This window comes from Peromyscus maniculatus, chromosome 21 (assembly GCF_049852395.1).
Source record: "Peromyscus maniculatus bairdii isolate BWxNUB_F1_BW_parent chromosome 21, HU_Pman_BW_mat_3.1, whole genome shotgun sequence".
Classification (NCBI taxonomy): domain Eukaryota; kingdom Metazoa; phylum Chordata; class Mammalia; order Rodentia; family Cricetidae; genus Peromyscus; species Peromyscus maniculatus.
The window spans coordinates 57,163,406-57,181,068 of NC_134872.1; the positions used below are offsets into that span (position 1 = coordinate 57,163,406).

At 38.3% G+C, this 17,663-nt stretch overlaps 1 protein-coding gene across 11 annotated transcripts in view; it reads right to left on the reverse strand.

The window, feature by feature from the left end:
- The window catches only part of Pkhd1 (PKHD1 ciliary IPT domain containing fibrocystin/polyductin), a 483,551-nt gene that overhangs the window by 165,388 nt on the left and 300,500 nt on the right, over positions 1 to 17,663 (reverse strand). For all 11 annotated transcript variants that reach the window (XM_076557889.1, XM_076557888.1, XM_076557887.1 and 8 more), the window contains one exon: positions 5,856 to 5,993. In XM_076557889.1, the coding sequence (XP_076414004.1) occupies positions 5,856 to 5,993 (138 nt within the window). The remainder of the gene's footprint in view (positions 1 to 5,855; positions 5,994 to 17,663) is intronic.

Here is a 17,663-nt window from a genome sequence, read left to right on the forward strand (position 1 = left end):
CAGGTACAAAAATGAAATTCTGTGCTTCCTATACTTACACAACATAAAGTATTAAATATAATATTTAGGAAGCACATGTCTTCAATGTTATTTTAAAATTTTATGAACCAACTATTACCTTGAATAAAGATCTGTCAGCGTGAAACCTGATTGACTGGTGATTGGTCCACGTAAGCTCTCATAAACCATGTCTTTGTGGAAATATGTGTGGTAAATTTATGCATTAAAAGTCTATTTGCTTGAAAGAAGACATTAGTGTTTATTTTAAGCTGATATATTATTTTTAAATTATTCTATCATTTTATGTGAATAAGTGTTTTGCCCTCGTGTACATATTGCATGAGTTGCATGTCTGGTGCCCATCAAGGTCAGAAGAGGGTATCAGATCCCCTGGAACTAGAAGTAAAGATGGTTGTGAGCCATCATGTGGGTGCTGGGAATTAAATCCAGGTCCTCTGCAAAAGCAACAAGTGGTCTTAACCACTGAGCCAACTCTCTATCCCCTGATATATTATTTTTAACAAACATCACACACATAGTTTTCTGTTTCCTCAGTGGTATCACGGCTTTAGGCTGAAGGATGTAATATAGTTTTCTCAGGTTTATTTACTTTTTATTACTTAATAATCTAATGAGTCTTGCAGAACTGCTGGTTTAGAAGGCAATAAACTATATAGATTTCCTTCTTTTGGACTGAGAAAGCTCCAATCCTGGAAGCAATGAAGGTAGCTCCCATACACCTAGTACTTCATTTCTTGACAATCAAAGCCAGGCATTAACGATGAATTTAGGCTTCTGGCTACAGCTGTGAGAGGGCAGTGACAAGTACCCATCCCTGGCCCTTAAAAACAGAACGTGACAGGTTTTAGGATATAAGTCCAAGTTCTGAGTATAATTACTAAGCAACTAGGCAGTTCATAGAACTGTGACAAGTCATGGAAATGATGAATTACTGTGTCTCCGGTTCACAAGTGTGTGCAGTGTGCCTTGCTGATTTAGGGATTATTTTAATTTTTAAATGTTATTAGAATATGCATTACTCAATTTATTTGGATGAAACAAAGTATATACATTTATATAAATTTTCTATCCAAACAAATGCCAATATTCCATATTGCTTATATAATAATAAAATATTTATATACTGTTTTATGTTATTTTGATAGTAGTTTGCATACATATGCTATTTCTGGTTATCCACCTCTGAAGCCTTTCTACAAATTATTACAAAAAAATATTATTCACATGCAGTTTTAAAAGCATAAAATTCCTAATGAATTGAACATTTGCTGACATCAGTGAAAACTATGATAAAAGGAATACATGTAAATGAATACGAGCAATATCTCATTTAAGAGAACACATAAATGAAAGAGATGGGTTCAGGCAGGTGCTCCTAAGCAAACAAACACAAATTAACAAACCAACAAAACAATATTTATTTTGAGATTGTATTGGCCAATTTCAATTGATCCAAGACAGATTGTAAAAACTGAATTTGGATCTGAAAGGATGATAAACAGTGCTCGTTACCGAGGAGGGGAAAGGGACACAGTCACGATAGAACCCAGTGTTAGTTTTCAGAGTTTTCTTAGGAGGGAAAAAGGGGGAGGGGAAAGAGGAGAGCCAGGCCTGGAGAGAGAGAAAGATGGTGGGAATGGGAGAGCAGAACAGGACAGAGAGAGCAGAGATAGAGGATGGAGTCTATGTCTGGCTTTTTAAGGTGCGTACTTAGTGGCCAGCGCACACTGATGACACAAGACAGAAGACCCAGAACTGCGCAGGTGCAGGAGTAAGGGGAGGATCCTAACAGGATCACCAACTTACTACTGTGTTTTCACACCTGTTCAGTTCCTTCCTTGTAGGAGATAAATGTATTGTGGCCATTTAAACATTTAAACTGTAATCCCTAGATGTTTAAGCAAGGTATGTTCTAAGGGGAGGAAAAGCACTGAGATAATGGATAGACCTAGGCATACCCATGCATTCATCTATATACCAATTACACATACCACCAGAAGCTAACAAGTTTTACAACATGCACAGAACTCAACCATTTAAATGAAGAGGATAGTTTGAAAACTAATACATTATATTAATAAAGTGAATGTAATAAGGACAAGAAGAATGGGTAGAATAGGCCAGAAATAAGAGACTGAATGTAACCTACTGGTAGAAACAAGAAAGGTTTCCTAATAGAGGCAGAAGTGCTGGAATCTGGGAAGGGAGTATTAAAGTTAACTGCAACAGCTGCTGAACATGGCTTTGTTCTTTGCCAAACACAAGATCTTGAAACAAATAAGTAATAATCCATCTATTTATTTTCTCAGGAAGGGATGATTCATACAATCACAGAGACTCCCAACATCACAGTTATTTTTGGAGAAATTTCTAGAAGTTGTACAGTGAATTTTCTAGAGTAGAATTAAAAGCTTAATTTACACTGTCCTCTAGTCCAGCAGCTGCCCTTCCATCTCCCACCCTGCAGCACACTTTTCCGTCTCGAGGCTTTAGCTTAAGCTTTTCACCAAGGCTAAGATTGTCTTGCCCAGTCTCTGTAGGTCTAGGTCAGTAGTTCTCAACCTGTGGGTTACACACTCTTTGGGTCACATATCAGATATTATATTACACATCATACAACGGTAGCAAAATTACAGTTATGAGGCAGCAACAAATGTAATTTTGTGGTTGGGGATCACCACAACATGAGGAACTGTACTAAATGTTTGCAATGTTAAAAAGGTTGAGAACCACTGTTTTAGATCCTTCTGTTCTCTTTGGTCTGAAATTACATGATTCATTGAAATGTTCTTGACTCAGCACCTAACCTCTGATGGACAACAGCCAACTTAGACCTCTCTTCAAATTATTTCCCTCCTTAGTTTCCTTTAGAACATATATTGCCATTCTAAACATCTCATTCCTGTTCATCTTACTATTTTTTCATTTGTTTTCCCAAATAAACAAATGAAAAAACACCAGGATTCTCTTTGTCCCAATGCCTGAAAAATAGTCAACCCCAAAACAATGCCTGGCATTAAACTAATTGTTCAATAAAGGAAAAAATATGAAAGAGGAAGGGGAAAAAGAGAGGAAATGAGAAATGTATAAATGGTACTGGGAAATCATCACAACTGAGGAATTATTTTCTTCTTAATTTTTACTTTTTTTCTTCATTCAGGAATGTTATTCATGAAAGTAATTCTATATATTACTCAAGGTGGATAACTGTTAACTTTCAATGTATGTTATATTCAATGACACTTAGGAACACATTGAAGTGGAGCCTACCATCAAGCCTGATGACCTTGTGAGGTTAATTCCCAGGACCCACATTGAAGAAGAAGAGAACCAACCTCTACAAGTTGCTCATGGACCTCCACAAGTGCACTGTAGCATACACAAAACCACCCTCTTCTCTCTCTCTCTCTCTCTCTCTCTCTCTCTCTCTCTCTCTCTCTCTCTCTCTCTCTCTCTCCCCACAAACACACACTGATTAAAAATATAGTAAGTTTATAAAAGGAAAGTTAAAGGCAAAAGTTAACTTGTGAAAGAATAGAAAAAGGATGCAGAGTTTATTAAAATTTCTCATCTCTTAAGAAATACATGCCGGCCTGACAAACAGCTCTGCAGTTAAGAATGCTAACTGCTCTTACAGAGGACCTGAGTTAGGTTCCCAACACTCCTATCAGTTGACTCACAACTGCCTGTAACTCCAGCTCCAGTAGTTGGTTGGGGAGGGGAGGAGCTCAGAGGCTCTCTTTTGGACTCCACAAGCACATACCTACACAGAGACACACGCTTATATACATAATTAAAACTAAGTATTTTTAAAGATATATATATATTAGGGGGTTGTATTTTGGATTTGATATTGTTGTTGTTGTTACAAGGGTAGGGTAAGATTTTCTGCTCAGGATGCATTTATCAGCCACTATAATAATAGCCAGGGCATAATGATCAATTTTCTTTCCTATTTTCTTCATCTGTTATACTTTGTGCCCATGCATATGTTCTGTTGGATTAGTAAGACAAGCACTAAACAAAGAATGTAGCTGACTCTGGTATTGACATGCAACCTTGATCTCAAATTTACTTCCAATTCTAGCATTCTATGATTTTGAAAGTCAGATGATATCTTTTGCCAGCATCCATTGCCTCAAAATCTTAACCACTAAGAATGAGAACTCCACAGTTAGGATTTGGATCAAATGCCATCACAGAGGAGATATGCTCTGGCAATACACTGTGCCAATGTCCACATCTATTAAGTTTGTTTACTAACTAGCCATATTATCTCTCTCATGTTGGGATTTCTGTAGGTGTGGACAGATGGGTTGAAAGTCTTCCTTCAGGCATAACACACATAGGATTGGGCAGATGGGTTCCAATAAGCAACCTTTAGGCCTGAAACACATGGATGAAACAGAGAGAAAAAAGATACACCATTATCTAGTGATGGGTAAAAATCAAGTTAGGAACAGACATAATAAAAATATCTGAAACATCTAAAGCAGAACTTGAGAGTAGCACAGTGTGACTTTCTTTCAAAGGTACGGATTTTCAGACCACGAATTGTAAGCCTAAAAAGAGCAACTCCAGTTAGAAGGTGGTGGCTGCCAATAGTTTTTTACTAACACAAAATTATTTATTTCCATCAGTGATTAGATGAGAATTTTATAGAATGCTAAACAAATTGGACAAGAGTTTTAATCAGACATGAAAATATCAGGATTTACAGTCATTCCCCAGTACAGAGAGATTGGGTGAAAATATCTAACTAAGAAACAGATGAAAAGGCATACTTGGCTGCCCCAATACCCAAGGTAAAACAAAAGAACCCTTATACACATGAACACTGGGGAAACAGTTATTGGAGGCAGCACATAGAGAAAGAGCAGGAATTATAGCTGACAAGAAAGTTGCCAAGACTAACAGCCTGGGGTGGTTCAGAGGTCAGTTGACTTATTGGCTCTATTGGTAGGAGCATTGCTTCTGTTTGGATAACTGGAAGCCAACTGCATGGGGGAGCTTCTGCTGGTACCTAGGTTCCTTAGGCTGCCATCTCTAATCTGTGTGATGCTCCAGGTGGCAGCTGACCTATCAACATGGAATTGGTGAGTCCTCTCTGACTTCCAACCCTGGTGAGAAAAGACAGGCTTACAGTATTGATTCCGGTAAGACACTCTCAGGTGCAGGTTGAGTCCCAGCCATGCTAACACTCATGTATATGTCCAACAACCAGCTCCACACTTACAAGTCTGGATTCCAGGAACAACTCATCCCCTCTACCTTTTACAGCAAAGCAAAGCAAGAATATTTGCCTTTACTAGCCCCAAGGAGCACACCCTTCCAAACCTGTAATTTTTTAAATAGTTCATTTAAGTCTCAAAAAAAAAATCCAACTCATGTTATTGATTTGTGTATGGACACCCCAATTGATAAAGTAATATTTATCAAACACCTACTATAAGACAATGTGAGCTGCTGTATCTAATTATTTAGACATCTCATCCCCCTATGGTAGGCTCCTTAAGGGTGCATGCATGGTAGGTAGGAGATGAAGGTCCCCTGGTGTTTATTTGCTTAAGGACAAATAGCCAGTGTGAGGCTGTGATAAGTTTGGACCCAGGTTATCTAACCTAGAGTCCCTTGAGGACAACAAAATGGGATTGACAACGGAGTCAGTAAGAAAGAAGAGAAAGAAGTCACCATTGTGCACATCTAAAGATGTACTTGGAAACGCATTCCCAGCCTTAGCCCTCCCAGCTTACGTCAGGCAGCAGATTCATGCTGCCTTTCATTTCCCACAACACTTTCTCCCAGAACTTGACTATCCCCAAGCATTTACTCACCTACTTTCAGCTCCCCTCCTGCAATGAGTAAGCACGCCACACTCAGAACATTGCTTCTGTCCACAGGGAATTCTAAGGTCCCCATCACATAGAGGCGTCTAAGCACTGGAAGATCGGTATCCACAAGAATAGTCCTGTCTGCAGAAGACAAAAAAGTTGCTCAGCTGTGTGCAGCTAAAACAAGAGCCACCTTCTCTCCTCCAGCGATGTCTCAGGCTTCTGGCAACTCAGGAACTGCACATGTTATCCGAGTCAGGCCAGCTGCAGTAACCAGAACAAATACTATGTATGAGGCAGTCATATTAACAAATTAGAAAGAAAGTCAGTCATGGTTAGGAAGTTTTGTCACTCTTTAACACAACAGTGTTATGGATGAAAAGTCTTGTTTATATCTTCAAACACCCCCCAGCACAAGCCTAATTTAGTACAAATTTAGTACATACAGACATGAACTCCCTATGCATTATACCTGTGTCCTCACTTTTGACTACTCTCGGGGCATACAGAACAATAGATAAGATCTTGGCCTTGAAAGATAAACAATTTGGTTCTAAATGCCAGCTCTGCTATCTGCTAGATGGGAGACCAATTTTATCCATCTATGCCTCAATTATCTTGTCTGTGAAATGGGAATAAAAATAGTATCTGCTTCCTCATGGGTCTTTTGTGAGTATGGAATGAGTTAATAGATTAAGGTGCTAATGTACCATAGTAAGCCACATTTAACTCCCTAATTTCCAGAATGTAATACAGAGTGCATAGTGTGCACTCAGTACGTGCTGGAGAGAAGTGTTATGTGTACAGATTTCCATTTGCCTGGCATGCTTATAGAACTCACGGTGACTTCAAACAATTATTCTCCTCCCTTCATCCTCTCATAAAAGCCTTTTCTGTATCACTTTAAGGGAAATAACCATGGATTTTGCCTGATCTTAACAATAATGTATGAATAAAACATTTTCACTTAAAACAGTAAATATTTCATGTATGCTGAAGTATTAAGTGTTGCTCTCTGAAGTACTTCAACATGAATTCAAGATGTCAAATAAATGTTTCTGCTTAAATTTTAAGTATCACAATCACTGACAGGTGTGCAGATTTTTTTTTAAAGAAATTCTTTTGTTAGCATAATCTCATTTCATGTCACAGGAAACAATGTACTCTGCCATTCTTAGGGACCTGACCAAGCAAATTAACTTGTCAGTAGTTATCTTACTAGCCCTTGCCTGTTTCATTAGCTAGAAGACCAGCCATGCCCTCCTGTGGCAAAGACTATAAGGCTGCAAGCAGACTGGCTCCTCCTTCCTCCTGGGTTTACAGTTTTAGACTCCAGGCAGGAGCTGTCTTTATAGTTAAATGAAGCCATGTGACTGAGTTGTTGCCAATAACAAGCGGGCAGACTTCCAGCATAACACCTTTAGCCCAGTCTATAACCTCTGCATGTTCTCTCCCTCCTCAATTCTCCCAGCTGAACACCGAGTAGTAGATCTCAAAGGATGTCCATGGTCAGGCATCATCAGCACCACCCACTATATGAGGAACTGTTCCGCATTTTAACTGACAATAAAGCACTCCTCACCTCCTCCTTAGAGATCTCCACCACGACTGCCTCTGGAGAAACAACTCTTCTCTTCCACACTCCCAGAACACTGTCTACGCACTCAAGTCAGAACACTAAAATGTGGTGTTTGATTTCCATGCACACATTATTGCATATTAAAAAGTCATCATCACAGAGTCAGTCCTTCCTCTCCTATTTTTCAAAGAAACTAAATATTTCTAAAATAAAAGAACAATGCTTCTTATACTGTTGAAAATAAAGACATAAAAGAAGTGTTTCTGTCTCTGGTAAGTTTATTCCACACATACCTTCAATTCAAGAGTTCAATACATTATTAACAGATACAAGATGACTGACGAGATGGAGAAATAAGTAGCTAGCTCTCAGGCTCATCTCTGGTACTTCTCAAAACATTCAAATAAAAGAGTGAAATACCCAGAGAATATTATACTTTTATATATTTAGTGGGTTGACAATCTTGAGATTAAAATTTCTTTAAAGTAAAGACCTTTAAAAATTAAAGTTTTGTGCAAATGGTCATCATGTGTCCCAAACTATCATCAATGTTTGCTTATAGAACTATTACATAAAATGATAAACATAGTTAATAAATGTTTCTTTCAGTCACAGAATGAATACAGAAACACACACACACACACATGATACTAGACTCTTTGAAGGTACTTCATGGGTAAAATATGACAGATGCATAGAATTTGTATACCCATCTACAAGGAATTCTTCCTTTGAATTGTCCTGTCTATTCCATATGTCCCAACCAATGCCCTAGGGATCATTAACACAGATTAACTGCTTGGGACCAGTACATGGCTTCTTCCCTCATTGTGTTTATTTTATCGGAGTCTGAAACAAAGTCTGATATACATTAGGTCCACAGAATAATACCAAGTAGCACACATATACATAAAATTCAGTAGCCAGAGGGAAAGGATGAGCTTCAGAGAGGAGAAGTATTGTACTTATTTCTTTGGGTTTTATATTTTGTACTTTCCATCTTCCTGGATTCAACTCTCCAACTTTTTTGTCCCTGTCTTTTCCTGCAATATGCCACACCTTTCAAGAAGTTGGAAATGAAAGATGAGTGAGAGTTGTTTCTTATTAATATACAGATATATTAATTATACTACTACACTCTCTATATTATTATAGAGTATATACATATACAATGTATAATTACCATGATAAATACATTAATAAAATAATGCTATAAATTTGAAGTGATGCTATACCTTAATTAAATGGATGCTGGTCTGTTGTGTTTTTTTTATTTCCAGCTACTTTTGTTTGGAAAATGCACTAATTTACTTATTATTACATAATTCTACAATAATGAAATAAATGTACCTCATATAATATTTTCTGTTAAAGGGCTCTCCTTGTATCACAATTGTAGAGATGATGGAGACATGAGCAATGGGATGTACAATTCATGCTGATATTGGCTCCAAATCAGATAAGCTGCCAGGCCAAACTGTCCTCAGATACAAGGACAGCTTGTATCTTTGTATCTAGGTGTGAGTTTGAACCAATATGCCACAGTCTCTACAAGTAGCATCATTTCTGTGAAATTATTTCAAAGCATTTCTAGTAATCACTCATAAAAAGTTATGCAACCCACATAATAAGTATAAGTGATGGACTGCCTCTATTTTAACTGTGGCCCAATACTTTCTACCTTGTCCTGGTTGGATGAAGCTCTTCCATCCTATTCTGTCAATGACCAATCTATCCTACTTGAGAGAGTGAGCACTGGCATATGGAGGGAACCATCTGGAATTTCTGTTGCTCAATGGGAGGCTGATGGGGGAGCTGATCTGGAAAGAGCCTCCAAAAAGAAATAATGAGTTCCAGATGTAATTAAAGACTGTCTTTCCCCCCAAAGGGGCTTAGGACCAACCATGGTGTGGTATTTCTGGGTACTGAATTGCACTTTCTTACCACTTGTTCATCCATCAAGTACTAAGCACCCACCATCATTATTCTAGTATTTCTTGCTAAGCAAGTTTTTTTTTTTTTTGGTTTGTTTGATTTGGTTTGGTTTCTGAACATGTTCTAGTTAGACAATCAGAAATACAAAGCTTTAAAAGAATTCTCTGAAAATGTAACACTAAGGAGCATCTTTAGGATCTCCCTATGCACCCGATGTAAGAATAATATAAACAAAGGATGTCCAGTCTTGTACAAATGCATCATCATCCCCAAGAACAAAACACTGGAGACTTGACCCAACTGTAAAGACAGATGTTGCTGACAGAGGACGAGGACTTCTTTTTGTACCGGAAGTCATTTGACTAATATAATCACAAAATATTCCATGCAATTTCAACTCTAGATTTAAACTCAGTTTTCACCCAGAAAAGTCCAAGAATCAAGGTCACTATTTGGGTAGCATTCCAAGGGCCTGACACTCGTCTAAATCCTGCTGACATGAGATCAGGGGCAAAGGGCACAGATCTTAGAACAATGATGGGGTCACATGCACAGGCATGATTTAGGGGAGACAGAACCACTGTTTGTATGGTAGGCACTGTATCAGGCCCCATAATTTAGGTGGAGAGGACAGTTTCCATTACAACTCTCCATTGTCGGGGAGGCAGTCTGATCCAACAGTGGACACAAATGAGGCCTCTGAGGGAGAACAAGAGCGTGCAAGGCACAGCAGGGCAGACAAGGACCATTTGTAGGTTGTCATTGGCCTGCACCTTCCATACATAATGGATTTGTTTCTGTATCCAGACTCAGCTGCCATATTTTCCTATAAATACATTAACCAAATGAAAAGTAAATCTTAATGTCGTTGAGATCTCTAGTAAATGAGCTAACCTCCCTTTTAAAAAAAGAGAAGAGTATTTTCAGTCCAGAATGAAAAGTTAATATGCTGCAGTCACTGGTAGTACTTCCTATCTTGTGTGGCCTTGTCTAACTTTAAGGGAATAGACAATCATAATTTATAAATATGGTCAAAAACAATACTCTAAACATAGTGGAAGCTTTCATGCATAAATAATTTACCAGGAAGAAAGGTTAATATGGCTGAAAGTAAATGTCAAGGTGATACATTACCGAAACAATGGCACTGGGTTCTCAAGAGATCCTTCCCCCTCTAGAAAAACTGAACCTGACTGTGCTTGGCAGCAAGGATCCAGCCTCCCTGTAACAGCACTCTGTTCAATGAGCTGCAAGCTTTAGTGCTTGCTGTTTTTTTTTTTTTTAATCAAATCCACACAGGTGGTTCCTTTATTCTACCCCCTGACTATCATCTATTTTCAAACTGGTCTTAAAAATAGGCAAAAGAAGCAGTTTGCCAAGGGCCTGGAGGCATGATCCAGGAAAGAAAGGCAGGTTCCTCACACCTTGACAGAAAACCATCTGCCTCCCTGGAGTGTGCGTGTGTGTGTGTGTGTGTGTGTGTGTGTGTGTGTGTGTGTGTGTGTGTAAGACAGACAGACAGAGAAAGAGAGACAGAGACAGAAAGACAGATAGACAGAGACAGAGCTACAGACAGCAAGGAGGGAGATGGGAAAGGGGGGAAATAATAGCTCTTCTCATTTAAACCACACACTATATTCCCATTCCACCCCCGCTCACATTCTAAATGTCGTTTCCAGTCCTTTACAGACATGCATAATTCCCACAGCAGAATCAACACTTTAAATTATGATATTTTAATTGATCAATAAAATGTTTTACATACAATGTTTGTCTCTTCCTCTAGTCTATACCATCTGTTCTACCAAAACAAAAAATATTGTGAATCTGTGTAATAGAAGGGTTTTTTTTTTTTTTTTTAAGTAAAATTACCTACAGTAGCAGATCAATCCTCTGAACTCCAAATTCTGAAAGGAAAATGCCAGGAAGTGCTGCTGTTTTCACAATAATAAAAGAAAATTAAAGCCTTTTCTCTTCTGATCTGGCCTTGCTGTTTTAATCCAGGGATTGTGCTGTGCTACTGTGTGGTTAGTTTTTTTGTTAAATTGATGTGAGCTGGACTCATTTTCGAAGAAGGAACCTCAAATGAGTAAATGCTTCTACAAGATTGGCTGGTCGTGCATTTTCATGGTTGATAATTGATGTGAAGGGCTCAGGTCACAGTGGTAAGTGGTGTGAACCCTGGTCCTTGGTATTTAAAAAAAAAAAAAAAAAGCAGGCTAAGCAAGCTATGAGGACCAATGTTCCTCCATGGCCTTGTTTTGAGTCTCTGACTTGACTTCCCTGGCTGATAGACTACAGGTTGTCAGAGCAAATAAACCCTTTTCTTTCCAAGTGGCTTTTGATCCTGATGTGTTATCACAGCCATAGAAACCCTAACTGAGACAGCTACTTTTCTCCATAAAGCCTCAAAATCTTCACACAGCCTGACTTGAAGCTGCAATTTCAAACATCGAGCATACTCCTCTGCTTCTACCAATGGTTCAAGTATAATATTAAAAAAAAAAAAGAAATCAAACCCTGAAATCCTGAGAATAATTATGCATTTTGATAAATTTGAAGTTTAGGTGTGAAGCTACCAGTTTGGCTTTGGCCACATAATTCTATTACTTCAGTTCATTGTAAATGAATATAGGCTGACATGAGGTTTAGGGATACAGTTCTCTCTCTAATCCTAATGGGACATATGTGGCTAAGGACACATATTATGTGGTCAGGAAAAAGCTAGAGTGACTCTCAGGTGACCCAATTAATATATTTTTACATGCTATGGTTTGTTAAATCAGACTAGGCATCAAACATAATCCTATGTAGATTTTGTTTGATTTGTTTCCCTAAGAAAAACAATGAGACTGACTTCTAATGAATCCATGTATGTTCGCAGTTTAACCCTGAAGAAAAAGTATAGAAGTCTACAAAATCATTTGCTCTTGAATGAAGCATTTTGGTCTGTGTAGCAAATATTCTATTCAGTGTTTATTTCCCCATGAGCTCCTTATTGGAAACAAAGCCCCGCCCCCATTTATTTTATGCTTCAAACAGAGAGGGAAATGTTTTCAGAAACTTATGAGATTCTTCATTTTTCTTCATTGCTGTTGATTACTTATTCTCACACTTTTAATATATTTTTCTAACTGGAATAAAATCCCATAACATTACTATGTTCCTAAAAGATGATGATGTTTGTAGTCTATTTTGTTCTTAAATTTTATATACAGTGTTTTGTGAATATATATTTATTGCTTAAGAAGGCTTAAAATATTATGCTAATAAATATTGACTCATATTTTAACATGCTATCACAAATGATATAATTGATAAGCAAAATCAACTTTTATGTAATACTCCTAAATTTATAAAAATGATTTTATTATACAAAAATCTGCAAATAATTTCCATAGAGATTGTCATTGTTCTGAATATCTACATATATGTACAGTGTTCCAGAGCCTTTAAGCCTCTATTTGTCTGTTTGTGGATTTCAGTTAATTATGTGAATATAATGCAAAGGCTTTACTTGGGGTTCCAAAATAAATTCTTTCTGTTTAAATTCAAATGTTTTCTCAGAGATCATGAGGTTCACTAGAATCTTTATTCATAATTCCAAGTATATTGACAAAACTATACAGATTCTACAACTTCATCTAAAATCTCAATACTCAAAGTATCTCTATATACCAACACAAGTACTGAAAGTTTCCCTTTGTAAAATCCCACTGTTCAATGCAGAGTATATGGTATTCTCCAAGACAGACATATAAAGCAAAGCATTATCCTTGATGAGTAAATTGTCTCACGTACCTGTTCATTAATACAGCCAGGTCTTAAACAATAACAAACACTGCATAAATGCTACCACTTCACAAAGAGAGTAACTTTGTTCTTTATTTTTGACATGGAGTTGTATTATGTAGCTCAGTCTGACTTTGAACAGATCAGGTTATCCCCTCTCTACCTCTTGAATATTGGGACTATGGGTATGTATCTGACTTGAGAAGAAATACTTTTGATGCAACTAATCAGGTGATTTTTACTTTGGAAGAAGTAGATTTGAAGGCTTTTCAGTATTTGCCTCTGATGAAACCATCATAATAATCAAGAAAATAAAGGAAACACTGTGAAGTCCTATTTCAGGGAGATATAAGTAGTTCTGCAGTTCCAGCCATTTCTCAAATGTGTCTGTATTTCTTCCCTACAGGTTCTGACAAAGACTACATGGAGAAAGACATGGCAGGAGCCGTAATAAAAATTATGAGAAATAACACATGTGAAAGCAGCCCAGTGCCAGACATGGAAAGTACTTCATTATTGCCATCTCTTTGACACATCAAACATACATATTTGAATGCTCATGCTACACCTGACAATCCTCTGTTGTGTGAACCAAGGTTACACAAGCCAAGATTTTGACAGCTAATAATTGGTGGAGGAAGTGGACATTAAAACACAATCATACAACAGCTATATAGACACAAACTGTACAACTCAGTAAGCAGAAACATGCATAATGCTGTGAGAGCAATGGCAGAGACTACAGAGCGAAGATGACCAAATACAGAAGAAACAGTATTTAAGTGAAAAATGAGAAATAGGACCACGCATTCAAAATACTGCAAACCCAGAAGAGTAATGGAACTATGTACTCTGATGCAGAGCAGTGAGAAGGAAGTCAGAAAGCTGGGCAAGAGCAGAGCAAGCAGCACTTTGGTGGTTGGGCAACACAAAGATTCGCTTCATCCAGAGAATGATGGCAAAAGACTGATGGGTTTCCAGGAGACAGAGAAATCCCATAATTGAATTATAATTTGAAAATATCCGAGAGTCCAATTGGCGAGAGAGAGGAGGAATTGTATGAGTGAGAGATATTTGAGACCATGATTGGAAAAAGCACAGGGACAAATAGCCAAACTAGTAGAAATGCATGAATTGTGAACCAATGGTAGAGGAACCCCCATGGAACTCGACCAGGCCCTCTGGATAAGTGAGACAGTTGATGAGCTGGAACTGTTTGGGAGGCCCCCAGGCAGTGGAGCCAAGACCTGTCCTTGGTGCATGGGCTGGCTTTCTGGAGCCTGGGGCCTATGCTGGGACACTTTGCTCAGCCTGGGTGTAAGGAGGAGGGGACTGGACCTGCCTTGGCTGAGTCTACCAAGCTGGGCTGACTCCCCAGGGGAGACCTTGCCTTGGAGGAGGTGGGAATGGGGGGTGGATTGGAGGGGAGGGTTAGAGAGGGGAGGAGGGAGATTGGGGGAATCCGTAGCTGATATGTGAAATTAAGTTAATTATAAAATAAAAATACTATAAAAAAGGGGATAACATTAAAAAGAAAGAAAGAAAATACCACTGTGTCTAAATAGCAAAAGGTAGAGGGCAGAGAGGAAGGGTGGTAGGAGTATAATGTCTAGAAGTGCCCTCCAGATGTGACAGTGCATATCCCAGTGCTTGCTCTGACTTGCTCTTGAGGCTTCAACCCATCTTCACTACCCAGATTCCTGAGTGTTACTAAAAATACATACTTTTATAATTATTAATGGAAGGTGACCTCTTGCCTTAAAGACAGACAGCTAAGGGAAAGAAGAGCAAGTGGCAGCTTGGAGCGGCAGACTACAGGAGAGCATCCCTGGTTTTAGTGTCAGAGCTCTAGAAGTCACTTCAAGAGAGATTTCAAGTTGATTGGGTAAAAGAAGCAAATATCTCATAGTTTCTAATAGTGTTACTGGCTTCATAACTAGCAAATTAATTTTCTCCAAAATCACCAAGGGCAAAAAGACAGAAAGAAGAGAGAAAAATCAGGTTCTAGAACTAGATAAGAGGTCCATGAAATTTTTTAATCATGAAAATATGTGTGTATGCTAACAGGAGGCATCATGTTGGGGGATGCAGTGGAATAATCCTCTTGTACTCTCTAAAGATTTGTCACTTGAATTGCTGTAATAAAATGCCGATTGGCCAGTGGCCAGATAGGAAGTATAGACAGGGTGGCCAAACTAAGAATGCTGGGAAGAGGAAGGGCGGAGTTGGAAGTCACCAACCAGATGCAAAGGAAGCAAGATGAGAATGCCATACTGAGAAAAGGCACCAAGCTACATGACTAAACATAAATAAGAATTATGGGTTAATTTAAGTGTAAGAGCCAGTTAGTAATAAGCCTGAGCTACCAGCTGAGCATTTATATGTAATATATAGCCTCTGAGTCAGATATTTGGGACTGGGCATTTTGGACAGGAAATGTCTGATTATGGGGGAGAGTGGAAATTATGCATAGGGAATGAGACGAGACAATTAATGGACCAAGGGACTGAAAAGGAAGAGCATAGGATGGAGAAGGCCTGTGATGAAATTTTTTTTTGAGGGAAGATAGATGGCTTTCTCCATTGCAATGGGGAGAGATGAAGAGGAGGTAGGGGCAGTGTAAGCTTTGTGCATTTATCTCCTTTTGGGAAGAGCCTGAGAACTGGTATAGAAAGCAAATATTAAAGCACAGTTAAGTAACACTTAGACAAGGGCAGTTCAAGTTCACCGCAAATCATATGATTTAAACATTAGACTAGACTTGTCAATAGCCAATTAAGAATGACTTCCAAAAATCCTTGTGTGAAGTAATTCTATAACCTGGGTATTTGACTTGCTGTCCCTAATAAGAACTAGTACATGAGAATTAATAACTGCTACATAAGAGCACAATATGGGTATTAGTGTATGTGTGTTCATATATTGATATGTAAACTAAACACATTTCACATATGAACTCTTTCTGCCATCTACTCTCAGATAAAGATTTTACATGATATAACATGTGTGAACCTTGAAAACCTTATGTAAACTGAAAGATGCTATTCTATTTTTTTCATTTATAAGAAATGTATAGAAAAGGTGAAAAAAGGAAGAGGAGGAGGAAAAGAGGAAGAACTGGTGGTGGTGGAAGCAATAGTTGCTTAGGGCTGGGAAAGATGAGATATTCAGGAGTTATGGGTACTAAGTGAGGGGTTCTCTATAAAGTAATGAAACATCCTAAAATTGACTGTGATGTTGGTTACATGATTGCGCAAACACATTAAAGCCATTAATTTGAAAGCCTTAAATGGGTGAGTTGTGTGGTGTACAAGTTCAACTTTAATAAATCTCTTTAAAAGTGATATAGCATGTTGTACAGTAATACGGAATAATCTTAAAATGTATCTTTTCAAGCAAGGGTAGCAGTTTGAAATGTGCTATCTATGAAAAGGTGGAAAATAATAAAAATATGTGTAGATAATTAGTTGTAAGTGTTTTGTGGAGATAGTATTGAATCTCTGGTAGGATATCCAAAGAGTGAGCAGCCTTCTCACCTCCAGGAACTGAAAGAAGGGATAGAACAAAAAAACTGATGGGAAAAGTGTAAAAAATATTCTTTGGTGCCTTGGAACAAGAAATATGTGCTCCCTATTTTTAAAGCCTTAGAGTCAGTGAGACAGCTGAGTGAGTAAAGGTGCATGCTTCCAAGTCTGGTGACCTAAGCTCCCTTTCCAGGGCACATATGTGAGAAAAAGAGAGACAACTTTCACAGTTTGTTCTCACACCTCCACACATGGTGGCACATGCATCCACTTTCTCTCTCTCTCTCTCTCTCTCTCTCTCTCTCTCTCTCTCTCTCTCTCTCTCTCTCTCTCTCTCTCTCTCTCCCTCTCTCTCTCTCTCTCTCTCTCTCTCCCTCCCTCCCTCCCTCACACACACACACACACACACACACACACACACACACACACACACCTATTAATTAATTAATGCAAATGTTTTTCTAAAGATGAGATGAGAATGAAACTGAGTCAAGACTGGTTAGATTTCCATCTGCTAAAGATAAGCATTTTAGTCCTATGTATGGACTGTGTGTGAAGGTGAACATGAACCTGCCTGTGTGTGCATTGTGTGTGAATGTGAACATGATGAACATAACCCTGCCTGTGTGTGCACTGCATATGAAAATGTACATGTGCCTGCCTGTGTGTGCACTGTGTATTAGAGTGAACATGAACCTGCCTGTGTGTGCACTACATGTAAAAGTGCACATGGACCTGCCTGTGTGTGAGGTGCACATGCACCTGACTCTTTTCTATAGTTCTCTTTGTGTCCTGGCTACACTTACAGTTCTCTTCACAGCCAACATTCTTTGAGACAATAGTCTATCAAGTCTCCTCTACCTTAACTTGCCTTTGGTTTTGTTTCTTGTCTCCTTGTTTACATTTTCCTTCCATATTTGCTAGTTCTAGATTTACATTTGTATAAAATGCTTCATACAGTTGAATGTCTACATATTCATG